This window comes from Chroicocephalus ridibundus, chromosome 10 (genome assembly GCF_963924245.1).
Source record: "Chroicocephalus ridibundus chromosome 10, bChrRid1.1, whole genome shotgun sequence".
Classification (NCBI taxonomy): domain Eukaryota; kingdom Metazoa; phylum Chordata; class Aves; order Charadriiformes; family Laridae; genus Chroicocephalus; species Chroicocephalus ridibundus.
Window position 1 is genome coordinate 7004842 of NC_086293.1, and position 21556 is coordinate 7026397.

Below are 21556 nucleotides of genomic sequence, written 5' to 3' on the forward strand. Positions count from 1 at the left end.
TGCATGAAATGGAATGTTTGGCCCAGGCCGGGCGTCAGTGCGACCTGGAGAGGTGAGGAGAGGGCAGGGGAGGGATGGGGCTCCTCCTCACCTCGGGGCTCTGGGCCTGTGCTGGCAGGGTCACCTGTGTCCTCCTGCTCCCGCAGGGTCAGACGAGGAGACTCCATGTCAACGTGTGCCATGTCCGCAAGGAAGCGGAAGGCCCTCGACTTGATGGAGCAGGGTGAGAGCAAAGCATCCCTCCTCAAGGCTGGCAGAGGGGCTGTCAGGGCGGTCAGCGTGGGGCTGGGAGTGGTGGGCGGGGGAGGCAAGAGCTCTGCAAGTGGGGCCCAGGCTGGACAGTGGGCACCTGCTGGGACACCCCTGCCTGCAATGCCCCCTTCTTCCCCAAGGCCTCCAGCCCTGCCCATCAGCCAGCTGGGCAGGGACAGTCAGGCCTGTGGGGGCAATCTCTCAGGGACGCTTCCCCCGGCCCCGTGGAGGTGCTCGTTCCTGGTGCCGTTTGCTCTCTCCCCTCCAGCGTGCATGCTGTGTCGCCGGGCAGAGGCTGACCCAGATATCTGCGGGCGCAAGCTGCAGAAGCATGGGCTCTGTGCCCATGAGTTTTGCCTGGTGAGTTCCCTCGGGGCTCCCTCCAGCTTTCCGACAGGCAGTCCCTGCCCCGCTCTGCTCATCAGCTCCTTGTCTTTGCTCTTCTGCAGTTTTTTGCCAATGGCCTTTGCCAGCATCGAGTCGAGGAATTAGGACTCTTGGGATTTCTCCCTGAAGACATTCGACGGACAGTTGACTGGGCAGCACAGAAGGTGAGGATCCGACAAGAACGGGGATATTTGTGCCAGGAGAGGTTTGCCCTTCCAACCGGCTCTGGACAAAGGTCTTGCTCCACTGAGGCTCCAGCACGGGAGCCTCCTCCGCCAGGCGCAGCTGCGGGCTGTGACCCAGGCGCAGCCATGTCCCGTGCCCTGCCTGGAGGTGTGGGGCTGGCTGTGGAGGCCCTGAGGCTGCTGCTGATGGGGGCTGCTCTGCTCTTTCCAGCACTGCTTCGTCTGTGGAGAGAGCGGGGCCACCATCACCTGCTGGGAGATGAGCTGCGAGCGCAGCTTCCATCTCCCCTGTGCCGTGGAGGGTGGATGCGTCACCCAGTTCTTCTTTCAGTACAGGTACCTCTTCTCCCTACCTCCACCCACCAGGAAGGGACTCAGCATGTCTCACCGCACCCGTCCCTTTCTTCTGCCCCCCAGGTCCTTCTGCTGGGAGCACCGCCCAGAGCAGGCAGTGGAGGCGGCTCCAGAGGCGAATACGACCTGCCTCATCTGCCTGGAGCCTGTAGGGGACAAGAAGACCCATGGCATCCTGGTGTGCCCAGCGTGCAAGCACGCCTGGTGCCACAGAGGTTGCATCCAGGTAGGAGTCCTCCTCTCTCCCCAGGCCACAGAAGGCGCTCAGCACCGCTGGGCCTCACTCAGGCTCCTTATCTTTCTCCTGCAGGGACAGGCTGTGCGTGATGGCATTGCTGGTTTCCGGTGCCCTCTGTGCAGGGACAGGGACGCGTTTCCCTTGGAAATGCTCACCATGGGCATCCGAATCCCCTTCAGGTTGGTGTCCTTCTGCCTGGCTCGTGAGACAGGAGGGTGCAAGTGCTGTGCCATGCCAGGGCCTGCCCCAGTGGTCCTGGCCCTCCGCTGTGCCATGAGTCTGGGCTTCAGCTTCACAGAGGAGTTGGAAAAAGGGCATGGGGGGAAGGGCAGGGGTGCCCTGCATCTGCCTTATGCCGGGGCAGCGGCGCCTCATCAATTTTCCTTTCTCCATCAGCCTGCCATCACGGGACAGCCATGCAGATGAGGCGCTGCTTGCACGGCACAGCCGCTGTGATGCCAGTGGGTGCCTTTGCCCAGGAGGCAGGCAGCAGGCAGACGGAGAGGGGTAAGTGGCCAACGCTGCACCCTGGGGCTCTGCACGGGATCTCAGTCTGGCTGAGGGCTTCAAGCGCAAGGAATGAGAGCAAGAGCTCTGCCAGAAAGTCCTGTGCTGCAGTCACTTTGTCCCCACAGCCATGGCCCCGTTTTCTTCCCCAGGCCCTGGGAACTGCTCCTGTGCTCCTCCTGTGCTGCCGAGGGCACCCACAGGCACTGCTCGTCTTTGAGCAGCAGCACGGCCAGCTGGGAGTGCGACAGCTGTGCTGGCCTGGGCACCGGTAAGAGGCAAAGCACCCGGGTGCCCGGGGGCCAGGGGCCAGGCGAGGCCTGGCAGCGGGTGCCCAGGGTGGGCTTGGCAGAGCCTCTCTGCTCCAGGAGGGCTGGGGGCACCGCTCCTGGCCTATCCTGCCCCGGGCCTGGGGGGCCGTGCCCTTGACCTTCCTGCTTCCCCTTACAGGCTCCAGTGCCACCTCGGAGCTCGCCAGCCCCAGCACCCCCGGCCAGGCCGCATCGGCATTCTCCAGCACTTGAGGGCGGTAGCCATCCGAGTGCCCCTGGGCCCACGCCTGTGCGAGACCGCTCACGCTTGCGACGGAGGGCCCAAACTCATTACATCCGGCCCAAACTCATTACATCCAGCCCAAATGCCGCCGCAGGACGTGATGTGGGCTGTCCTCAAGTGCTGGCCCCGATCCTCCTCCACCGGCACAATGATGTTGGTTGTTAATCTCTGGACTCTCTCCTCCTCCACCCACCAGGAGAAGACCCAGCATGTGTCACCTCACCCATCCCTTTCTTCTGCCCCCCAGGTCCTTCTGCTGGGAGCACCGCCCCGAGCAGGCAGTGGAGGCAGCTCCAGAGGCGAATACCACCTGCCTCATCTGCCTGGAGCCTGTGGGCGACAGAAAGTCCTATGGCATCCTGGTGTGCCCAGTGTGCACCCGGCACCGCCAGACAGTCAGGAGCGGGGCCTTCCCTCCACTCCCTGGCACCTGGGACCAGTAGCACCGACACCGCCAGCCAGGCATCGTCATGGCAGTCTCTCAGATCTCTGGCACCCAAGAGCAGCCGCCCCAGCACCAGCAGGCGGGTGCCATCGGGGTCCTCCTCCATCTCCCCAGCACTCCAGGGCAGCAGCTGCTCCAGCTCCTCTGGGTTAGAGAGGGTGCAAGACCACGCCTGATTGCAATGTCAGGCCCAAAATCCCTACAGCCAGCCCACAAGATGCTGAGGCAGGAGCTGCAAGCCAGCATCAAGTGCTGAGAGCAGCAAAGCCAGCCCGGCGGGACTGGGGCCTTCCCACAGCTCGCTGGTACTCAAGACCCACAGCCGCAGCACCGCCAGCCAGTGGCCACTGGGGTCTTCCTGTGGCTCCCCAGCACTTCAGGGCAGCAGCCATTCCAGCCTCCCTGGGCCTGTGCAGATGGAAGACCGCTCCTGCTTGCCACGTTTGGCCCAAGTTCCCTACAGTCGTCCCAGACAACAAGGCGGGACCAGTCGTGCGCTGTGTGATGGCCCTGATCCGCCTTCTCTGACACAATAAAGTTCTCTATTAATCTCAGCACTGGGAGATGCCACGTTCATTTGTCGGCTTCCTCCTCCTGTCCTTTCTGGAGGGGCGGCGTTAGGGGCTGGGCCCAGAGGGTTCTCCTCTGCCCGGGGCTTGGCAGGACCTTCCCCAGACCACCTCCCTCCTGGCCGGATGGCCTTGGCCGGCTGCCCAGCGCCACGGCTGTGTGCCTGGGGGCTCGCTGGCCCCGCAGCCTGCTCAGTTTCCCTGGAGGAAGCTCACATCCACCCCTGGGACCGGGGGTCTCTGCCCCTGGCCCGGCACGGCCCAGTCAGCACCATCGCTTGTCTCCCGGCAATGTGGGCTGTGCCCACCCCACCCGGCACGGCCCTTGTGGCTCGCCCCGCCAAAACCATGGCCCCAGCATTGGCCCTTGCCCCGCTGTCCACTGGTGGCTGGGCTGAGGGGTCTCTGCTCGAAGCCAGGGCTTCCCCCATACCGTGGGACGCAGTCCTGGTGACGGAGGAGGCTGGCAGGAGCCCCCAGATCTGCCTCAGAAGGAGATGCTGGGCCCAGCAACCCTCCTGGAGGGCCAGGGCCCCCTGCCCCTCAGCCACTGTCCCACGCTCACCGCTCAAGTCACCCGAAAGGATTTCCCTGCTGTTGGAGCCCAACAAGTCCCTTTCCAGAGCAGGAAGGAGAAAAGAGTTGGTTGCAGAGTGACTGCTGAAGAGCTCTGTGGAAGCTGGCGGAGAGCCAGAAGGCGGAATCAAAGAATAGTGGTGACCAAAGCATGAAGGAAATCCCACGGGGTGGCTGTCCAGATGTGAACAACCCTCTGCTCATCAGGCAAACTCTACAGGTGGTCTTACGGTGTGTGCGAGAGGCCTCGATGCCACATGGCAGTTGATTCCTTAAAGTAGGGAGCAGCTGTCCTCTCTGGGGAAGGCAGGGGAACCTAGGAGGCCTGACAGGCCTGACTCAGGTAAGCGAGTTTGCTGTAAGAGACATGGGTTTACATAGCAAGTTACTGAGGAAAAAAAGCCCCCTGTAGTTTCCAGAAACGTCTTGCCGGTGCTTCGGTGGGTGCGCAGGGTCCTGGGGCTCCCAGGCAGGGCCCCGTAAGGACAAGTTTCGGGGCACAGAGCATTGTTGGGGCCAGCAAGGCCCCAAGGCCAGCCCACTAGGAGGGAGGTCTGGGGACAGTGCTCCCAAGCCCCATGGAGAGGACAACCCTCTGGGCCCAGCTCCTAACGCTGCCCCTCCAGAAAGGGAGAGGGGGAAGAAGCTGAAAAATGAGTGTGGGCTCTCCTAGCACAGAGATTAATGGCCAACTGCATTGTGCTGGTGGCTGGGGATCGGGGCCAGGACTCGGGGCTGGTGCAGGGCTGGTCTTCTGGTATCTTCCAGGCCGGCTGCAGGATTTGGGCCCTGGAGTTGCAACCGGCAGCCCTGGAGGGGCTGCTGCCCTGAAGTGCTGGGGAACCACGGGAGGACCCCAATGGTAGCTGGCTGGGGGCGCTGGGGCTACTGGTCCCAGGTGCTGCGGAGCCGAGGGAAGGGCCCCGCTGCGGCCTGGCCGGGGGTGCTGGGGCCGGCGAGCTCCAAGGTGGCACTGGAGGCTGTAAGGGGAAGCAGGAAGGTCAAGGGCACGGCCCCCCTGGCCCGGGGCAGGATAGGCCAGGAGCAGTGCCCCCAGCCCTCCTGGAGCAGAGAGGCTTAATTTTTCATGGGATGCTTTTCTATAAATTTCATTAAAGTGTTCTGAAATCCTTTAGTTCAAGTCAAAGGAGAATTAAACTTTTCTTTGGAAAAGAAGTTATGATGCAATACATAGTGATGTGGGTTTTTTTAACAGTTGGATGAAGACAGTCAAACAACTCTAAGCTACAATGGTTATATAATAGGATAACACTGAATAAAATTCATTTCCCATACATTTTGGTTTTGTCTTCTAGTTGAGGCTTATTGGAGTGTTATTTGTATCCTTGGTACAATTGATGCTTAAATTTAGTTGGATTTTCAAGGATTTTTTTATGTATAAATTCGTTTATCAACCTGGAATCTTATACACCATTTCCTAACACACACATCGAGAAAATTACTGTAGTATTTTTGTAAGAAGTGGCATCATTATAGTCACATTTTTCCTCTTTGCTTTTTTTGAAATGTATGTTTGTATGGATTGGAATGGCCAGGTTTCCTTGTTTGCTGCAACTGTCAATACTAGTGTTAGGTACTAACCACTTGTTCACCTGTTTGCTCTTTTCTAGTATTGTAAGTATTTTATTTGTATGTAAAGAATTTGGGGCAGGGGTGCATGTGTGCATTTTTTGTTTTTAAGGAGATGAAACTAGGAGTTGAAGCTTTTACTTTAATGGTTAATCTGCTTCACAAGGCATGAAACGTAATAGTTGTAAGCTCGAATGTTGACCACAGTTTAGCACCTATAAGAGGTGTTGACTTGTTAGTTCGTATAAAAGATTGCCTGAGTGTGAGTACCCCGGGGTCAGCCAGTCGTAATTTGCTGGCTTCTGGATAGTGCTTAAATCTAAACTTTGGAATTCTTTTTGTGGATTTCGTATTTCTTGGTGTTTAAACATCATACTTCTTTAATGGTTTGATTACCCTTATTTTAAAGATAATAGCAAAGAGAGAGGATCTGAGGCTTTTTGAACCGTATCAATAGTTCTGCTGAGATGTAATGATTTTGTTTGGCACAAAATTCATAACTCATTTGCATTCTGGTAGTGCTATGTAAATGCAGTTCATTTGCATTATAAGCTTAAAATGGAGTTTGAAGCTCTCCACATCTGATGTACAGCTGGCCCGTGGAAACTGAGTGCAAGACGTGCTCCAAAGCATTAGCAGCTGGGGGATCTAAACACAACAGTGATAGGAAGTGCTTATCTCTGTTGCATTTTGGATTACTTCCACAAAAAGATGTTTATTCTCTTTAGTTTACAGATTTCAGCTGTGGTTCATGTGCTACCTTGCTGTGAGCTAGAAGGGGGAATGAACCCTTTTCGGGTGGGATGTCTGTGACTGCACACTGCTAGCGTGAGCATCATTTGCGGGATCTGATGAGTGTGTGCTTTCATGTGCAATTGAGGTAGGATAGTTGGTTTTCCTCTTGTAATTGTGGGTAAAACAACTACGGTTTTTGTTTTGTCAGACTTCCTGTTTAATTGTGGTAAGTGAGCATCTCATAGAGCTCTGTGTGTTGATTGCTAGCTGGATTTCCTGATTCACAGATACGTCTGTGTTCAGCGTGACTTAGTTCCGAAGTTTTATGCCGTCTCACTGAACCGAGAAAGTGGAAAGGAACGTAACCGGGAGGACAGATGTGTTATATCTGTGACCACTTGAGAAGACTGAAATAATTAAAGCTGTGTCATGAAGAAAAAAAAATATTGAGAGGTAGTAACAGTCCTTAATCACTGATACGATGTATGAGTAGTTTGAATTTACTAGTAAACAATAATCATGTTTTGTTCTTTGTGATAAACTTTTGAGAGAGAGCTTTAAAAAGGGAAGAACAACAGAGCTTGGGAGAAGACTGCAGAGCTTTGCCCATAACTTTCTTCAATGTGGGAATATCTCAGACTCTTGCTCCCTCGTGGCTCCTCCTTTGGGAGTGCGGGGAGTGTGAAACAGTGCACTGATGCTGTTCCAAAGAGCCTTGCTTCTGTCTGAGAGCAACCGAGGCATAGTTGTGCTCTACTTGTGAGAAAGAGCCTTGTGATCACTGTGAATATTTCCAGTTCCTTCCTTTTTTGGTTGTTGGGGATTTTCTTTTATTCCTGACACAGTTTCATTCATATGTCAGTAAACCATTCATAACCACCTCCCCTATGTAGATATCTCTCTCCTTTATTTGCTGAAAAAAGTCAGCCTTGCCAGTTTCAATGTAAAAACGTGTTGGGTCGCCAGAGTTCTGTACTGGGGTGGAACGAGGACTGTGTTGGTCAGCTAGCTTAAAGTTACATTATGGCCCGCTTACTAGCCCTGGCAGCAAGGAGTGAAGAGGGAGCAAATTAAGGTTGCACAGAAAAATTTAATTGTGGCTTCTTTTTGGTTCTGGATGCTTGACTTGGCAGTACTAACGCTTTCCTAATGGAAGGGGTTTTGGGGAATAATTTTATAAAACAAGTACCATGAGGTGCACTCATGTGCCTTCTCTCATTTGTGTAATGAATTTTAGCTCCTGGGGGAGTGGGGAGATGTTATGGTATGAGGAAAGGAAGAAGGGAAATATGGCACAGTACAGTACATGTTCAAGGAACATAGTGTCCCTCTGAGGAAAGATCTTTAGTCTGTGAGTTACTTCCATCTCTGAATGCATTTCTGTCCCTGCAAATAAAATGCTTGAGTATGTATCTGCACAAGTGCTTCTCTAGGCAGCTAATAGAACAGGCTGGGAAAAAGCAGAGTATACCCATGAAGTAAAGTATACTTTCCTACAGACTGCTTGTCATTCTGTTTTGCTGGTCAAGTAGGCTTTTATTTATACATTGAAAATACAGGCAATAGTGTGGGATAATACTCTTTCTCTCTCTCTCTAACAGTCCTCCCATTTGAGGTTGACTTTATATTAGCCTGTGGAAACTGTGGGTTTTTCTGTGGTACCCGCAGAATTATACTGATGGTTTTTAGTGGGTTTTTTTTCTTTTTTTTTTTTTTTTTTTTTTCTTTTTCTCCCATCAGATGACTTTGTTGCACAGCAGCTTTACACATGTTCATCTGGGAACTCTGCTGAAGCACAGGGGTAGGATCAGGGAAGCGCTAGGGCTTCACTCAACTTCTGCTCAGCACAGGAAGGTTGAGCAGGGTGGAAGCTCCCGTGCTCACTTAGGGGGTATGTGTCCTGACCCATGGCCTGGGTCTCAGTCTCATGCTGCACATCTGTGAGCACCTTGGCCATTAAAAAAGTAATAGAAGAAGACTCAGAGAAATCACTGTTTTCAGATTTGGAATTGGCTTGCCAAGCTGTTACTAAGTGGTCACCAATACAGGGAAAAAAAGGCACGTGCTCAGGGCACGGTAAAACACTTACCGTCCTTTGGGGACGTGTGGCTCAGTCCCCAGGGATTATACAGGACTAAATGTGTGTGAAAAGGCACAGCCCGGCTGTAATTGTAGGAAAAGCTGGTTGTGCAGTGTATCAGGAAGAAATAATAGAATGAAACTGGCTGTAAAACTAATACCTCTCCTGAGAATAAAGGAAACAACAGTAGAGATACCTGTAGTCTAGTAACAATATCAGACATCTTAACCATGAAAGAAAATTTTTCTGTGCAAGCTGTAAGAGTTCAGAGCAAAGACTTCTGCAATGAGACTGTGCCAAGAAAACATGATGATTCTCGGTGGTTATTGTTGTTCTTTGACTGCTGTATTAGAATACTGCCATAACAATGATTTGTACTAACTACAAAGCTTATCTGCTTGTTGGAAGGGGAAAAGTGTAACTAGTGGGTATCAAGCAAATGGAGAACAGACATAAGCATATCACAATATTATTCGAGCTTACGGGCTAGAATATTAGCAAAAAAAGTTAGAGTAAAAAGTTTGCTGTCTGGATACGATTAATGCTTTACAAAGGTGGGAGGCTTGCTCAATGAATAGCCTCATCAAATTAAAAAGTAATACCAATAGTAATACTCTAATTTTTCTTCAATGACAACATAGTATTTCTCTGTCATTAGAACTTACAAGAAACAGTGATGGCATATGAACTTATAGTTAAAGAATGTCACTGCCATGGAATATTAGCTGAAGACATCCCTTGGCTACAAACAAGCTTTATGAAGGGAAAAAAAAAGTTAAATGAGCATTACAGTCCTAGAAAGAAAAAAAGCACAAATGTAAGTTATAGCTGCTCATGCACAACTTGAGCAAGTCATTACATGCAATTACCCTTAATCTTTGGTACTCCAATTAATAAATGTTTTGATGCCATATCTTGGTTATCAATAAACCACCTGGCCACTAACAAGAATAACAGTTTCCAAATGTCAAAACTTCAATCAATTTCCGTGCCATTTGTTGCCATCACAAACCGCTGGTGTTTGTATAGGTTGTGACAACATGCTATGACTGCCAAATCCATTTCACCCAGATGAATGCAAGCGTTTATGGCAAACAAATATGTGTGTGTGTTAGAACATCACAGACCGAAGGAAATGTTTCTGTTATGACACAACAAGCATTAAACATCAGCGAAATCTAGTTTGCACTGATGTATTCATAAATATTTATTAAAGTAGCAGTTCTGCTAACTACCTTCTGGAGACCATTTCTTATGGAATGCCAGGGGTAGCAGGCAAATTCACCTCTGAAATGATTTGTAAAACAGTATGGTTTATTTTTTGTTTCCTTGTTGTTTGTTCTCTGTGGCAGGGTGCACAGGATATTTGTGACTGTGACAACTTCTACAAAGCCAGGATGAGATAATCTTTGGCCAAAGGAAAAGGGCTCTGCTGTTCCTGATGGGCCATGGTACGCTGGTTTGTTGTAAAAGTGTGCTGTTCCTTTGAGACATGCATGGAGTGACTTAACTTTTTTCTTACTTCTTTTCAGGAGATCGCTTGAGAAATTGTATAAGGCTCTATATAGAGTGCCTTTGCTGAACAGTACTGTTTTTGGCAAATCAGGACTGATTTTTAAAGATACTTCAGGTTTCTTAATTTCTGTATGACTGAAATAATTCATTGCATGTGCTTCCCGCCCCCCCCCCAAGACTGTCTCCAGAGTGGCAAGCACTGTTTCTTTGATACACTGACTCCCAACCATTGCCAAGAGCATCATCTTGGCAAAAGCAACAACAAAAAAGTTACCCTCCCCTGTATATTATGTCTAATTGTTCCCACTCTTTGCTCTCCCGGTGCCATCTAGATTTTACTTCAAGGAAAGGGGACATGGGGCCCCAAGGAGATCTTTTTTGTGCTCTGAACTGTGAAATAGCATCCCTGGAGGTGTTTAAAAAAAGGGTAGATGGGGCACTTAGGGACATGGTTTAGAAGTGGCTCTTGTCAGGGTAGGTTAAAGGTTGGACTCGATGATCTTAAAGGTCCCTTCCAACCTCAGCAATTCTATGATTCTATGTTTACATGCATGTTCCAGTTTATCCTTCAGCTGAGCAGCATATTATTTAAGCAAAGTCCATGTACAGCAATTCAGAACAAGGTTTAGACACCGTCAATTGCACTTCACTACCTAATTCTGGACTTACGTGTTCGTGTTCGAGGTAGGAAGGTGTTCACCTGGTCACAGCAAAGAAAAAGCGAAGACTAATTGTTTTAAAAATACCTACCTATTTTGGGCATGAATTTCAGTTCAAAAATTTTACAAATCATTTGGTGCTGAAGTAAAGTCTGGAAAAGAAAGGATCAAAGCCAGGAGCTGTTAAGCTAATATACTTTTTCAATAATGAATGGATTCTGTCACCTGAATTGAAATATAGTACCTAAAACTAGTTCCCTGGTAACTTTGAACAATTTATGAAGGGTTCTAACTGGTTGTTTGAATATTTTTTTTTCCCCTGCAGCTGTGAATTAGGTGGAAAAATACTGCAGCTGAACATAATGTTGTTTTGTCACTAGAAAATTCACTGCTGGCATTGAATTCAGCCTGGAAAAGTAAAGAGGTCATGACACAACATCTGTTTTGTGGAGAGCATAGTTATTACCACCAGTAATACTGTGAAAACTGGAGTGGAAAAAAATAACTCCAGAGCGGAGATGCTGTAATGATGCCTTTTTGAGAATCGTTCTATGGGTTGTGTTAGCTGGATTTCCCCCATATGTATATTTGGAAGGTAAGTTTGAACAAAATACACCTGCTGCTCAAACATAAGGTGGAGCTGTTTCTTTGTGATAGAATTTCCACTTCACGATCTCCACAACTCTTCCTTTTTTTCCTTGCTATGTTTTCAGCGTTGCCAGTGATTTTACGGGCAGTATTCTGGAGGCATGTGACTAAGGTTTCTTAAACTCCTGTAATGATTTACGTTTGCTCTTTGATTTCATTTTTAGGTAATACAATCCATAGGAGACATTAGGGGATCTCACCCTGTACTTAGCTTTGGTTAATCGCGCTCACCCTTTTGCTAATCTGAACTGACTTTGATTCCTGAACCACGTTTCCTTGGTCTAGTAGTAATTGTGGTAACAACTTCTTACTCTTCCTTGGGGTGATTGCCTTTGTCTGTCAGAGACAAGGAGTTTCTGGGATTTCTCAGTTTTTTGACTGTACTACGATACAAATTTGCTCTTTTGTGATGACGCTTTTTTACAGACAAAGCATTCAAATAATTAAGAAAAGCTTGTAACTTGTATGTTTAAAGCATTGTCACCATTGGACACCTGCTTTACCTGTTTGGATCCTGACCAACTTTTCGTACCTTCTTCTAAAGACAGAAAAAGATAATTCCAGCCTCAAATACAGCTGTGATCCTGTAAGACAAGAACCGCTAGTGACTACTTGGAGCTGCCAGGGATTTTCTTATTTCTGTCAGTCTTAATATGCCTGTCAGAGTTCAAGGAGCATCTGGATGGCAATCTTAGCCATACGATTTAGTTTTAGGTAGTCCCGCGAGGAGCAGGGAGTTGGACCCAATGGTCCTTATGAGTGCCTTCCAACTATGAATCTATGAACTATGCCACAGTGACAGCATGGGGAATTCTTCCTGCACTGGTGCCTGTGAGGGGAGTGGCCCATTTTACATAGGAATAAACTTGGCCAGAAAAGTAGTGATTTACCCTGGGCTACCTGGTAGATCAGATCACTGACCGGCCAGCGTGGGTATCTGGGCAGCAGATTTGTTTTTCATTCTGCCCAATGACACTACTTTTTGTAGCTGTGCCAGCTACTCAAAACACCACCACTTGCTAGCTGTTTCTAACAAAAATGTTAGTGCTCCAGTAACAGTAAAGCAATTGAACAAATATTTTTCCTAGAATGACAATCATTCTCTGACCATCCTGGTCTTCAGTGTCACTTCCAGCTAGTCCAGACTCCCTGAAGGAGCCTGCCATGTACATTCTCATTTTTACTTTGGCTTCCTTAGAGCTATGTCTCTTTGGGTAAACAGGGCAAAAGTTCTTTTGCTACTGGAATTTGGAGACTATCATGCCTGTTGCAGAGTCAGATTCACTTATTAATATGACTAGTAACTTACATTTTGAGAAAAAAGATCTTTATCTGTAGCCCTGATACATTGGAGGACTTGTGAAAAGATATTAAGGATGTTTTCCTGTGGATAGTTTGCTGCTATTTTTTTCACTTTAAAATGTTATAAGTAGTAATAAGTCAGTCACAGGTGGAATGTTACAAGTTTGTTAATCAGCTGTAAGCGCTATCAGTTCCACACGAACCACAGTTTCTGACAGTCTGCAGAAGTGGTGGTTCCCTCTACATTACATGGTCTGAATTGGGATTAAAATTTCAGACTGTCTGCCCAAAATTAATCCACATTAAAAATGTTTTTGAGAAGAAATATGTAAAGAACACCTTCCTTTTAAAAAAACTCTATGTTATAACAGCAAATAAATAAGTTTTAATCCTGCAAACACAGGGGAGAGTTAATGGGGGAACAAGCAGTTCATTTGTTTATGCCTAGTAGCGTCTGCTGGGATTCACAGTGCTGCTGCTGTGTTTGATTTAAACGGAGATGATCTGTGTATCCCCACCTAGAGAAAGAATCCAAATGATGCTCTGCGTTTTCCTTTTTTTTTTTTTTTGCTAAAATAATCTCAGAAGTAAAACTTGCTTTCCTTTTGTTGCTCACTCCCATGTTTGTCCCTTTCTGCAGAACGCTGCTTCTCTTTTTCCTTCTTTTCCTCCTGCTTTTTAAAATAGAAGCCTAGTTCTGCTTGCCAAAATACCGTCTGCTGTAGTATTGCTGGGAGCTTGTGACGAAAAGAGTAGCTTGAAGTAAATTTGCTAAGCAATCTAACGCCAGTGCGAGCTGTCAGGTCTTGGAGCAGTTGCTAAGACCGTTTGCTGTACTCGTCTGCTCTTTGGTCGGGGTGGGAGGGTAGAGGTCGGCATTTTGTCAATGCTGGTTTTTCTGTTGTTCCTTAGGAGTTAGTGTGTGCGAGTTTAAGTCATGTGGGGCTTGAGCAGATCCAATGCCTCTTAACATTGAAAAAGCACTTGATATTAAATTATAAGATCATTATCAGGGAACTTCATCTATAAAAAGAAATTCTCTACAATAAAAAATGATACATAAATATTAAGGTTTTCTTTTCCATTTCATGATATCTTTTTCTGTATTTTTAATAACAATTTAAGATTGTAGTTTCTAGTGAACGTTTGCTGAGGGCAGGAATTGTTCTGACATCCTTGGAGGCAAGATTAAGAGAAATGTTTTACAGTGACTCTATTGACACCTGTGGCGCTCTGGGCTCCTGACCCCACTGAAAGTATCACTGTATCGTGTTTCTGTGCTTTGTAGTAATGATTTGAAATATGGATGCAGTGCTCCCAGGGGAGAGTCGGAGACTGCGGTTGCAGTCAGCGTCCAGAAATGAGCACCTTTCTCCTGCGCTAGTGAAAATCCTGCTTGTGCCTGGTTTGCTTTGACTTTGCAGTCGCTTTCCCCAGGTCTTGACTTGCAGAGCTTCAAATTTGTACTCTTCTTGCTGAAAGCCAACTCGTCAATCTTTCCAGATAGTGCTAAATGCTACTTAGCCCTGAGGAAAACTCATCACAAACACCCGTAAAACAAAACAAACTCTGGCAACCCCCTGCGATAACGAATGTTTCTTTATCCTCAGTTTTTGCAAACACTTAAGGTATTGAGAAGTCATCTTCTATCCATTCTTTTAAAAGTGACCCCCCCTTAAGGTCACCTGCAGCCAGGGAAACAAAATCTTTTTTATGAGGTCGTTCTTCTCATATTCGATTCTGCAATGGTAATGTTTAGTGCACCAGCCCCAACCCTGAGAGGCAGATTAGAAACCTACAGTGTGATTTCACTTTTTCAGCCCTGTTATGCCACATATTAGTCAGAGTTCATTTATTTCATTAGTTTACTTTGTAAAGCAATCACATAACTGTTACCACAATAGGACTGGAATGGTGTATTACATTTACTAAAATAACTTGGCAATTAATTTCAAATTATCTCTGTGCAGTAATCTCCTACATATAATAGAATTATTCAAATGTCTATGAACATTTTACATGCGGTATTGGAGTGAGTTAGATCAATCAAAAATTAATTGCATCTAAGGCATCAGTATAGCCTTCTGGGATCAGCTGAATACCAGTATGTCACAATAAAGTCATAATAATTGATGTAGCATTGAATCGTGCCTTTGCCTCTCTCTTATAACAGCAGTTTTATTAGCTGAGCAGGCTAGGTGGAAAAATGGAAAGAAAAGAGAAATGAAAGTAAGTTAAATACCAGCTAGTGGCCATTAACTTTGATTTAATTCTGTGCTTATGCGGTTTATCATCCTGACACTTTATGTATGCTTAGAATAGCTTGTCCTTGTTTTGCACAATTGCACTTTCACCGTACTTTGTATTTATATATGTAGAGAGGAAAGGAATATATGGCTCAGTATCCAATTCAAGTTGTCAACCCAAAATGTTTCTTCTGAACTTTGGTTTGATGGCTTGGGCATTCAACATGAAAAGTACGTCTCCCAGTAAGTATTTGGTTTCTCTTAGGCTTTTTTTCTTTCTGAAGGTGTGACTCTTGGGTGATTTACGATGTAGAATTAGGGTGCAGAAACTAAAATACTTAATAATTTCTCTTTTCCCTGCCAGTCGTCTTCTAACTTTTAAATTTTTTTAAAGTCATAAAGCAGTACTATTGCTGTATCACAACTACTGAAAAACAGTTGAACTGACTTCATACTTTTACTTTTTGTATGTGTGTATTACGGAACGAAGTGGAATTACTTAGTTTCAAATTCAACTACAAACTTCTATTATTTTCACTGAATCTATGAACTAGACAAGAGTCTGTTTTTCTAGGGTTATTTGTTATTTGAAGAGCCAAATTGATGGTCATCAGGTATAAAAAGATAGTTATAAAAGAAGGATTTCGAACTTAGGTGAAAAAGATATATTTTTTTCTTTTTAAGTGTTCGATAACCTTTTGTAACATATCACTGCTTCTGTCTTGGGGAAGTTTGCTTTGTTTCCTGGTCTTGTTTCTTCTAAAAGCCTGTGTTCTTTACTGCCTTGTTTGTCTGCACGCCGGCACCTTCAAGTTGCTTCCCCAAATGCAGGTCTGGCTTCTTAAAGGTGTAGTTTTGGACCTTGTGTGTAATGCATACTGGCTTTCTGTAAGTGCATTTCTCCCTCCTGCCTGTTAGATAGCTAATACATCTTTGCCTGACATAAAATGGTTTGATCCCTGGATGAAGAGGTGTGTTTCTGCTACCCTAGACCACATCCAGCATCCCTAATGACAATCACTGCTTTCCCAAACAGATGGAGGACGTGCTGAAGTTCAGACCAGGAGGCTGTCATGATGTTGTGCTGTATTAATAGGATCATAAAAGCCAGTCTTCTTTCCCCAAAATGGACAAGAAGGGAATAAGACAGGAAGAGAGCGGTTAGGAAGCCATCACAGAAATATTTTATCAGCCAGCGTTTGTGCAGTAGGTTTTGTGCTCTTGACTTCCCTCTGCGCCTCCCAGGGTTGTGTGCTCTCACTCAGCCTTTTTTATGCTCATGCCTGTGTTTGAAACCTTGCTGCCTGCATGTGCTGCAGTTTGGACAGTTGTATGTGCTTGTCTGAGTGGGTGATCCTGCCCTGTATAGAAAGTGTATTTCCTGTTTCTTCTGGAACACAGCAATGCAGTCCTTTTGCAGCCATCTTCCAAAGAGGAATGAGAAGGCAAGCAGGGATGGTAAGCTGCAAAACTGAACAAGAAAACCACGCTGTTGGCTTGGGTGAGGGGGAGGGAGGTGATAGCAGTTGTTTTGTCTTGTTTTATGGCAGAGGGATCTGAAAACAGATGTTGATAACAGTTGAACACACTCAACTTGTACCTAGATATTCAGGTGGGAAAAACATTCAAACCCAAGATGGAAATCCAGATCTACAAAAAGACTTCTGAACTGTCAGCATTCATGAGTAATGGAAGAAAGCGATATAAGAGGCCAAAAGACACATTGGTGGCTGAGAGCTGGCAAACGGAGTGCTGGAGATTAATGCAGAACTAGAGGAAGTCTCTTCCGTCCACGTAATGTGACTTTTTCCCTCTGAGTTTGCCTCTGCTGCAAAATGCTGTTTTATCTTGTTCCCTTTTGTGTTTCGTCTATCCAGTCTTGTTTCGTTGCTTCATCTTACTGCTAAATTCTTAAAAGCAGGAGCAGACTCAAATTGCAAAGCTGTTGTGCTTATGGATAGGCATGAAAACTGAGCTTTTGCTCTGACTGAGCCTCAAATGAGTTGATTCAGCTTCTTAATGGTGGAAGGTTCAAGGCAAACGTGAAAATCTTTGGACTCTCTTGACAAGAACTGCTCAGATCCTGATGCTGATGGATAGATTTAAAATTATTAAAAGATAATAGCCTACATAAAAAATTACCTAATTTTACCAGTGAAACTATTATCAACTCCTAAAGATATCAGCATTCCTGGAGGGCAAAGAGAAGGCAGTAAGTGGACAGGTGATTTAAGTGTAAGAACTGTCTCCTGTTGCAGTGTACGGGTGATCTGGCAGCTAGAACTTGGCCTCTGGTCAGGGCATTTCATCACTACAGAGTTGACAAAATTAAAATTATCAGAAAAGTGGGTAAAGCATGGAAAAAGGGTGGGGAGGAAAAAAAGCTTTGAAATCTTAAAAAAAACTGCACTCTTTTCAGGGCTGGAATTTTTCAGGCTGCATCTAAACAGCAAGACAAGAGTTTGATTTGTGAAAATAAAGCCAAGCTAAACCCGGTGTAGCAGTACTGGTAACAGCTCAGCACTCAGGGTGCTGGATTCGTTCAAGTTCGCAAGACCCTGACCCGTCTGGGGCTCTCAGGAAGGTAGGCTGGGCTCAGAGCGTGCAGCTGCAACGTCTTGCTACTTAGCTTATTTTTGCATACTAGTTCTGGAATGTCTGTCTTAATTGCACCGTGGATTTGCCCTGCAGTTGGTGACACAGCAACAGATGATTGTATAGACTTTGCTAAACACCTGCAAGAACAGTCTACAAGGAGCTGAAAGGCATGAAAAAGGAGGAAGGGGTGCGATAGGTTAGCAATGTACAGTTGGCGTATGGTAAAAATTCCTGCAACAGTTGGCAGGAATTTTACCTAAATTATAATTTTCTAATTTGTTCCTCATTTAAATATCTCTGGAATAGATAATCTCTGTGGAAGTGACAGCAAAGCCCTCATGTTTGAGAGGTAGTAAAACTAGCCTATGTAAAGATGCAGAACATACTGTAGATTATACAGCTGGAACTCTATGCTGGAAAAATCTGCTCCCCTTTCCATTTACTGTTTAAGGATTTTAACATGCTATAGGTATTACCCAAAATTCTTCACAGAGATAATGACTTATTTGGCTCCATAAGGATGTATTGTCTTGGCAGATGCTGCCAGTCAGGATTTCTGATTAAACCTGCCCTTTGTAGTTCCTAATTTGAAATGAAATGCAAAGTTGAGGCATGACAGAAATATTTCTCACAGTCAACAGATGAACTTTCTGATTCTGAGCAGAGTGGAACGGGGAAGCTTTCACTGAGTTTTCTTTTAACCTAAGTAACCTGCAAAAAGGCTTTGTGAAGTACGTGGCATCAGCAAGTGGTACCAGATACCGAAGAGCTACCTCAGCCTTTCTAATGCAGAGCAACGATTCCTAATGGTAAAAACTATGCGTGGGGGGTGTCTGGCTTTTCCTTAGGCATCTGCGTGTTTTGAAATTGTGTTGATCTTTCCCTAACTGGAGGCGTTTTACTTCCTGAATTGTGAACTTGAGAATATTTCCTCATGTGTTTGTAGTCATGTAACATCTCTGTGACGTTTATCACAACTGCTGTGTTTCAGCACAATGGTGATTTGTAATGGCTGTAGCCCGATACGCTTTTGTTCCCCTCCACACGCTGTATTGTCTTCTGTTATTTTCTCCCCCCACGTTCCCTTTCCCCTCATCTCCTCTGTACCTCTCCCCTCCTCTCTGCCCGCACACGCTGCTCTTTCACTGAGCCCGATCCCCAGGCACTGCATCCCCTTGTTCCCTGGATGTTTCTCTCCCAGGTTCTGGGTTCTCTTTTACTCCTGATGTACAACATTTTACTGGCTGTATTCTCCAGCATAAAAATGCGAATTCCATTTTGTTAATTAATGTTTGACTTCTTATAGCAATGAAGAGTTTATTAACTTGCTTATAGTTATTTCATTTACTTCTCAGTATGAAGATACAATTTTTTATTATACTCATTTTTTTATTGTAGTTGAATGATTTAATTAAGATATTGTTTGTGACCTGCATTTTTTGCTACTTACTGGCAATACCTGTGAGGCTGTGCATTTTTTTTCCATTTATGTGATCTGATGTATAGCTGTGTTTCTTCTCCCCCAAGCTGTTTTTGTGCAAACCATTTTCAGTCAATTAAGAATTTCTCTATAGACTTTTCGTTCTAAAATCACAGGTAAACCTTAGTCAAACTTTGGGCTCCCCAAATTCTTCCTCGCTGTCAGGAGTGTGAGGTGCAGTCAGGGATCAAGCTGGCATCGGAATTCAGTTGAATGGTGTGGCTTCTGCTCCGGGCCTGTCCCCCCAGGTTTCTGTGTTGCAGAATTAGGACTGCCTTAATTGAGAGAATCAGGATTTCTGAGAACACATTTAACAAAAATTTAGCTTCTTACTGGAGCATTCAATTTTTATATTTCCATAAATGGATTTGGGAATAAGGCTTTCTTAATGATTTTGTCTTACGGTAACTGAAAAAAATGTGTATTATTCAAATGAAGAATACCAGGAAATAGCTCCATATAAGCCCATTTATCTGCTTTCTGTAATCATGGGTTATATTACTGCACATAATGCTAATATGGCCTAAAGCAATACAGTATAATAGCAATGTCCTGTTAACAGTTATATGAAAGTATTTCCCGTAACAAAGAGAAGTGATACTTACCTTAGATGATTTTGTTTTCTTCTGTGGTGGTTCCTGGTGTAGCTTTTTGGATGTTTACAGAGCTGGGTACTGTCTTTGTTATTTAAAGCTGTTCATAAGCATGTGTTCAAAATGCCGTGTTAACTGTTTACTAGTTCTGTCAGCCTTCTATTTATTTTTCTACAGCTTAAAAGGAAAAGTCCCATTACATGTTTATTTTTAATAATACTGCACTTTTGTTTCTTGTTTTGGTTTTGCATGGCTGCTACTGAAGTCCTTGGTAGCAAAAGACATGTTTTCCCCCCTCACCCCCAGGAAATATTATCAGTGAATAATAAATGAGGCTGTTTCCTTCATCTGTAATAATATTTTAGTGTTTGTCAAAGTACGAATTTACATTTCTTTTCAAGGTGCCTTTAAAGATGTTCTGACTTTCTTATTTTTGGTATGGATCTTGTTATTCAGATGAATTAAGTTGGCGATAACTTTTGGCAACTTCAGGGAGGCCAGAGACCTCTGGAGACCTGTCGGGCTGGAGCCTGGAAATTTGCAGTCGCTTCCAGTTCACTACGGCAGCAAGTTCTTAGCCGAGACTTGGCGCTCTTGAGCGGCATCATTTTAGCAAGACATCACAACTGGACAGGTAATCTTATTTTCTAAATTTTAGATGTTCAATGATAAGCTTTCAGCTCGAGGGACAAGCAAGGCTGTAAGGCCTTTTGCATCTCTGGCGGTCTGGATTTCCCAGTGTTGGTTGCGTGGGGAAGGAAGAGGGAACCCAACAGCATTGCAGTCCTTTCTTCTGCCAAAAGGTGGGGTGAATGATCTACTGAACAGCCTGTGCTGCTGATTGATTTTCTAGGCAACTAGGAACTTTTCCGCCAGGAAGGAAGGTTTTCTGTTCCCTTACAGTGTTAAAGCTTCATACTTCTCATAATTTGTGCTAAATGTAATGAGGCAATTCGTTTTAATGAATTGACCAAATTGGTTGGTAACAGATGGGTTGGTGACAAATGGGTTAATTAGAAGTCTTATATAATCAGTTTTTATTTCAATTATTTTGTCTACTTATGTGTGAAAGGGTTATTTTAAAATAATCCTTTCACTTCTTGCAGAAAAAAGAAATATCTGCGCTATTGGTCAAAGCAGTCTCTTCTACAAATGTAGGGATCCTCATCAAATCAAACTAAAAATAGTATTGGCGTGCCATAATTACAAATGAAAAAAGCTAACGTTTTTAGTAGTGCAAGTAAATTATTTTAGACAGTTGCTATGGAACGCTAAATTTCTTCGGCAAATAAAACTCTGCTGTAAGCGTAGTTGGGTGTATATTGTCGTCTTCTGCAGTTTTTGATTTCCATTGTCCATGCTAGAATTACCTGTTAGATTTGGGCGAGTGAGCTTCTCCCATCAATTGCACTAGCATGAAAGCAGCAGTCTTTGTTTTTTCCCCCTCTGTCTTTGTCCCTGTGTTTGCTTCCCTTAGTGCCTGCCTTTGTGCCCAGGGACTCTGTCTAATTATTTCTCTCAGGTATGCACTAGGTGACTTGACACTATTACTAACCCCTTGAGTTAGGTGCTGCCAGTCTGAACCATTAAATAAGAAGTGCTGGGAAGACTAATCAGGATTAGTTGGAGGAGGCTGAAATCGCAGGGGAGAGGCTGTGTAATTTAGATTCATCAGGTAAATGAACTACAGACGTGTATTATGGGTAAAACTGATCCCAGAGCGGCCTTTTTGCTTGGTAACACTATAGTGACTTTCCAAAGGTACTGCATGGTAAGCCGCTGTTTTTACAGCAGTCGCTAGGATATGTATTGCATCTAACGTCGGGTGTCTTCCATTGCCTAGATTCCCCCAGCCTTCCCATTTATTTGTAGAAATCTCACCTGTAGAGGTAGTCTCATTTGACTGCTTCCAGAATATCCCTTTATCAGTCCAGACTTTGTAGCTCTTCAGAGAATTGAAAGATGGAGGAGTACTTTTAGCTTTGAACATTTCCGGTAATGCAGATTTTTCCCTTTAAATGTCAGTAACTTTCAGCACTAGA

At 45.4% G+C, this 21556-nt stretch overlaps 1 protein-coding gene across 2 annotated transcripts; it reads left to right on the top strand.

Annotated features, from left to right (window-relative positions):
* Positions 1-308: 308 nt before the first annotated feature.
* Positions 309-3428, top strand: PHF7 (PHD finger protein 7). Of its 2 annotated transcripts, XM_063348054.1 has the most exons (7): positions 309-612; positions 702-803; positions 1036-1160; positions 1242-1404; positions 1489-1595; positions 1813-1923; positions 2726-3428. In XM_063348054.1, the coding sequence occupies exons 1-7, from the start codon at positions 373-375 to the stop codon at positions 2919-2921; spliced, it is 1044 nt and encodes a 347-aa protein (XP_063204124.1). In that variant the 5' UTR covers positions 309-372; the 3' UTR covers positions 2922-3428. The 2 variants fall into 2 exon arrangements, with proteins under 2 accessions (XP_063204124.1, XP_063204123.1); XM_063348053.1 differs by having other exon boundaries at positions 1036-1404.
* The last annotated feature ends 18128 nt before the right edge of the window (positions 3429-21556 follow it).

Coding starts and splice junctions, on each gene's coding strand:
- PHF7 (XM_063348053.1), top strand. CDS start 373: ATGCCCCCTTCTTCCCCAAGGCCTCCAGCCCTGCCCATCAGCCAGCTG. Junction 804..1,035: donor TTGACTGGGCAGCACAGAAG/GTGAGGATCCGA, acceptor TGCTCTTTCCAG/CACTGCTTCGTCTGTGGAGA. Junction 1,924..2,725: donor CAGCAGGCAGACGGAGAGGG/GTAAGTGGCCAA, acceptor TCTGCCCCCCAG/GTCCTTCTGCTGGGAGCACC.